The sequence below is a fragment of the Anolis carolinensis genome, unplaced genomic scaffold, assembly GCF_035594765.1.
Source record: "Anolis carolinensis isolate JA03-04 unplaced genomic scaffold, rAnoCar3.1.pri scaffold_10, whole genome shotgun sequence".
Lineage (NCBI taxonomy): Eukaryota > Metazoa > Chordata > Lepidosauria > Squamata > Dactyloidae > Anolis > Anolis carolinensis.
Window position 1 is genome coordinate 15,882,108 of NW_026943821.1, and position 6,094 is coordinate 15,888,201.

The following is a 6,094-nucleotide window of genomic DNA, read 5'->3' on the forward strand; positions in this document are numbered from 1 at the left end:
GCCATACAGCCTGAAAAACACACAACAACCATGTAAAAATTATTGGGCATATATGGGACTTGAATGGAAAAAGTTTAAGAAGCCCTGTATAGAAAATGACTATCCGCATGTGTTGATCGTTATTTGTTGTACAACAAGCAAGAAATACAAAATCAGATCAACACAAAGGCACAGGAGCCTTTTCCAGTTTTCAGTCTGGCAAGCCCATGGTTAGAAGAACCCTATACTGTTCGCTGCTCGAGATGGAAACCTAATAATAATAAATAATTGGTGGGATCACAAACCTGCAAAAGTATTGGAAAATGAGCACACAAAGATACTGTGGGACTTCCGAATCCAGACTGACAAAGTTCTGGAACACAACACACCAGACATCACAGTTGTGGAAAAGAAAAAGGTTTGGATCATTGATGTCGCCATCCCAGGTGACAGTCGCATTGGTGAAAAACAACAGGAAAAACTCAGCCGCTGTCAGGACCTCAAGATTGAACTTCAAAGACTCTGGCAGAAACCAGTACAGGTGGTCCCGGTGGTGATCGGTACATTGGGTGCCGTGCCAAAATATCTCAACCGGCATTTGGAAACAATAGACATTGACAAAATTACGATGTGCCAACTGCAAAAGGCCACCCTACTGGGATCTGCACGCATCATCCGAAAATGCATCACAAGTCCTAGACACTTGGGAAGTGTTCGACTTGTGATTTTGTGATATGAAATCCAGCATATCTATCTTGTTTGCTGTGTCATAATAAAATAATAATATAATTATAAGTATAATTATAATTTTCTTTTTATACCACGTCCCATCTCCCCGAGAGGTCTTGGGGCGGCTTACATGGGGCCAAGTCCAGGCAAAACAGACAATATAAAAACACAGCAAAAAACAAATAAATCAACAATAAAGCAAATCATAAAACAAATGAGGTCACATAAAACAAACATGCTTGATAAAATCCTGAGTTTCTCCCTCTTATTCTGTGTACAGATCTTGCCACAATGGCAGATAATGAACAGGCCCAATACAGCTGACATTAGAATACTTCTTTCTGTTTAAAAGCGTACGGCACTTTATCACTCATTTCCATGACACAGCACTTTATGAAACCTGTCCCCGCTGGTTTGTTTTTAATTCTCTGATTTTATTGCTTGGATTTTAATGTATTTATTATTTATTTTGTGAATCGTTGGAATGTTTTTGGTCAAATGTCTTATGTTGTTGTTTTCGGGCTTGTCCCTGTTGTGAGCCACCCCGAGTCCCTTCGGGGAGATGGGGCGGGATATAAAAATAAAGTTTATTATTATTATTATTATTATTATTATTATTATTATTATTATTATTATTATTATTATTATTATCTTTGTTTAATACTAGCCACAGGTCAGAGTCCTTCAGCATTCTTCAAAGGAACATTGCACATAAAATTACTTTCAGGCTATGTGAATAAAAAGTATATGGAAAATAAAATAAATTTCATGTTTACACTTGGTCCCATCTCTAAATATCTTAGTATGAACTAAGAACAAGAATGTGTTCCAAACACTGAAAGCTGCACCTCCAAGATATCCCAATATGTATACACAACTATTCCAATATATACTGCAAATGTGTGTGTGTATCCAAATATGGAACGCTTTTAGTCCAAAGTATTTCAGAGAAGAGATACTCAACCTGTAGTAGCAAACAGAAACAAATAGAAATTACTATACAGAGGTTGATGCAAGATATTTCAATAATGGATTCTGGCACCAGATTGGGTTTGGATTAGATGGCCCTTAGGGATCCCTTCTGACTGTATAATTATATGGTTCCATCTCATAACTGGAAAAGTAATTGTTATATTAATCAAAGTGATTAATTCAAAATTCTGATACATATAAGAGCAAAGGAGTACTGAGGGTGTATCTGCACTGAAGAATGAATGCATTTTGACACTACTTTAGCTGACATGGCTCAGTGCTTTGGAATCCTGGGATTTCTAGTTTGATGAGACACCCATTGGCAGAGATGGCTAAAGACAATTCCCAGGACTCCATAGCATTGAGCCATGGAAAGTAAAGTAGTGTCAGACTTCATTAATTCTATAGTATAGATTAGCCCCAAATCACAAGCAATACATGCATATATGGGGAATCTTTGCTGAAAACAGATGAGCATCAGGAAGTACATAATAACAAATTGCAAAAACTAAATACCGTATATACTCGGGTATAAGCTGACCCGAATATAAGCCGAGGTTCCTAATTTTTTCACAAGAAAACTGGGAAAACATTGACTCAAGTATAAACCGAGCGTAGTAAATTTCAGAAATAAAAATAGAAACCAATAAAAATACATTAATCGAGGCATCGGTAGGTTACATGTTTGTGAATATTTACATAAAGCTCAAATTTAAGGTAAAACTGTCCAACTCTGATCAAATCATTATTCTCGTCTTCTGCAATGTAAATGTGCTTATGTATCCTTTTAATAATAATAGAGTAAAATAATACATGTAATAATAATATCAGAGTGAAATAATAAATGTATTATTAATAATAAAAATAGAGTAAAATAAATGTAATACAGTCTCACTTATCCAACACTTGCTTATCCAACGTTCTGGATTATCCAATGCATTTTTGTAGTCAATGTTTTCAATATATCGTGATATTTTGGTGCTAAATTCATAAATACAGTAATTACTACATAGCATTAATGCGTATTGAACTACTTTTTCTGCCTAATTTGTTGTCTAACATGATGTTTTGGTGCTTCATTTGTAAAATCATAACCTAATTTGATCTTTAATAGGCTTTTCCTTAATGCCTCCTTATTATCCAACATATTCACTTATCCAACATTCTGCCGGCCCGTTTATGTTGGATAAGTGAGACTCTATTGTACTAACAATAATAATAGAGTAAAATAATAAATGTAATAATACCAATAAAAATAGAGGAAAATAATAAATGTACCATATATACTTGAGTATAAGCCAGCCAGGACCCTCACTTGAGTATAAGCCGAGGGGGGCTTTTTCAGTCCTAAAAAAGGGCTGAAAAACTAGGCTTATACTCGAATATATACAGTAAATTAAATGAACAAGCTGAGTAATGTGCCAATGTCACCATATCAAGTAGTTTAAAACATGCATCCATGACAGACTGATATCAAATAAATGTAAAAAGACAACCCAAGAGAATAGGAGTCTTTTTGTCACAGCACTTGGGATCTGACACTTGAGACAGCCACCTCCGTTTGCCTCATTTTTCGGTGGACTCTCTAGAGCAGGGGTCCCCAAACTAAGGCCCGTGGGCCGGATGCGGCCCTCCAAGGTCATTGACCTGGCCCCTGTCCTAAACATTAGACTTAGGGTTGATGTAAGTCTACTTGGTCTTTGGAGGTCTCTTTGCTTACCTATGATCTTATGAGATCATCTAGATGGTCTTTGAAGGTATCTTTGCTTAGCTACGGCCTTATGAGACCATCTAGATGGCTTTTGGAGGTCACTTTCCATACCTATGGTCCTATGAGACTGTCTAGATGGTCTTTGAGGGTCCCTTTCCTTATATATGGTCTTCTGATGGCCTGATGAGGTCATCTAGATGGTCTTTGAGGTCCCTTTTCTTATGTATGGTCTTCTGATGGCCTGATGAGATCATCTAGATGGCCTTTGAGGGTCCCTTTCCTTACCTATGGTCTTATGAGACCATCTAGATGGTCTTTGGAGGTCTCTTTGCTTACCTATGGTCTTATGAGATTGTCTAGATTAGGCGTCACCAAACTAAGGCCCATGGGTCATTGACCTGGCCTCTGTCCTAAACTTTAGACGTAGGGTTAACCTAAGTCTGAAATGACGTGAAGGCAAACATCAACAACAATCCTAATTTTGGACTATTTCATCACAATCCGGCCCCCAAACAGTCTGAGGGACCGTGAACTGGCCCTCCACTTAAAAAGTTTGAGGACCCCTGCTCTAGAGACATAGGTTATATATGTGTCATGACTGAAAGCTTTCACACTCTGTGGAGGACTGTACCAACCATTTTCTATAGAGTGTCAGATCATGCCAATAGGAGAAAGAGACTGGATGAAGTTGGTTGCAGGTGTGATGACTGGTGATGGAAGTCTTCCTTGCTCTTCTTGCCCAGGCTGCATCTGTTTATCAAGATTAAGAGAATCCGATTCTTAGAATTACATAGCCACACATCTACATGAAACTACTGAGTAAGGTCATCCGGAGTTTTGGAGTTTGGTGTCATCTGTATGCAGAGGACACACAACTCTAGTACTCATTTCCACCCAAATCCAAGGAAGCTCCCCAGGTATTGGACCAGTGCGGGCTAACAAACTGAAGCTAAATCCAGACAAGACAGAGGTCCTCCTGGTCAGTCGTGAGGACGATCAGGGTATAGGGTGGCAACCTGTGCTCAATGAGGCTACACTCTTTCTGAGGATACAAGTCCACAGTTTGGGGGACCTCCTGAACTCAGTGCTGACAGTGGTTTGTACTGTTATTGTGTTATTATAAGCTGCTCTGAGTCCCCTCGGGGAGATAGGGTGGGATACAAAAAAGTTGTTGTTGTTGTTGTTGTTGTTGTTGTTGTTATTATTATTATTGAAGGTTGGGTTGCTGACCTGAAGGCTGCCAGGTTCGAATCCAACCCGGGGAGATGAGCTCCCTCTATCAGCTCCAGCTCTATGCGGGGACATGAGAGAAGCCTCCCACAAGGATGGTAAAAATATCCAGGCATCCCCTGGGCAACGTCCTTGCAGACGGCCAATTCTCTCACACCAGATGCGACTTGCAGTTTCTCAAGTCGCTCCTGACATGAAAAATTATTATTATTATTATTATTATTATTATTATTTTGAGTCAGTCATTAGAATTAAAGAGCACATGCCTTTCAATCGGAGGTCCGAGGACTCTTTCTATACTGCAGTCATACCCTACGACATTTCACAGATAAATATGTGCCTATTTATTTATTTACAACATTTATACCTCGCCCTTCTCACCCGAGGGGACTCAGGGCGGCTTACAAAAATTGGCAAAATTTAATGCCCAAAATGCAATCATAAAAACAAAACAATATACACAAATCCATTAAAAACATTGTTAAAACACATTATACAAACCTTAAAACGTATATATAATTAATTCAGTTATATAAACATCAGAGTGTGACTACGAAAGGTAGAGTGAAAACTGAATAAATAACTACATTGACATTGTTTATCTGTGTTGTGTGGTATACACAGATGTTATACAAGACTCAAAACTATAAAGTTTCAAACAATGTAGTTACTTGTCATGTTGCTATTTGATGACAAGTGAAGTTACATTTCGAAAGCTATGTTACATGGAGGACCAAAGTCAGTTTATTGGAGCTACAAAGTGACATCTTCTGGTTACTTTTCAATGTGATTTCTTAGGCACTTTAGAGGAATTTTTGTTTTTTTAAAAAATTGTTCTCTTTTTTAAATCAGATCTAAGGGAGCCCCTGGTGGCACAATAGGTTAAACCCTTGTGCCAGTGGGACTGCTGACCAAAAGGTTGGCGGTTTAAATCTGAGGAGCGGGGTGAGCTCCCATCTGTCAGCTCTAGCTCCCCATGCGGGGACATGAGAGAAGCCTCCCACAGAATGGTAAAACATCAAACATCGGAGCATCCCCTGGGCAACATCTTTGCAGAGGGCCAGTTCTCTCACACCAGAGGTGACTTGCAGTTTCTCAAGTCGCTCCTGACAGGAAAAAAAAATCAGATCTAACTCCCTTCCAAAATAATGAAAAAGTGACAAACATTATAACAAATCATACAATTAGTTAATGGATTAACCTGGTAAAGAGAAATAACCAATTACATTTAAAACTTTATATAATGGGAACTATTAACTTTTTAAATGTCACTTTGTACCATACATCAAATTTCAGGTAAATCCACAAGCAGGGAAGGCATAGTGCTGGGGAATCACATTATTCTGTCTTCTTTTCCCTGGCTCTTGAATTTCCACCAACTAACACAACTCTCCCTCCAAATCCTTGAAGCAAATGCTGGCTTACCTATAGGATGACTTAGTATTAGCAGAAACAGTCAAGCTCAGAAAACTC

The 6,094-nt window shown here is 38.5% G+C and overlaps 1 protein-coding gene across 3 annotated transcripts in view; it reads right to left on the reverse strand.

Annotated features, from left to right (window-relative positions):
• The window catches only part of fndc8 (fibronectin type III domain containing 8), a 12,797-nt gene extending 6,703 nt beyond the window's left edge, over positions 1 to 6,094 (reverse strand). Inside the window, exons 1-2 of one of the 3 annotated variants that reach the window (XM_062962613.1) lie at positions 6,047 to 6,094; positions 4,027 to 4,141 (exon numbers count right to left, since the gene is read on the reverse strand). In XM_062962613.1, coding sequence (XP_062818683.1) covers positions 4,027 to 4,029 — 3 coding nt within the window. In that variant the 5' untranslated portion in view covers positions 4,030 to 4,141; positions 6,047 to 6,094. The other 2 variants (XM_008120925.2, XM_062962614.1) reach the window with 2 other exon arrangements.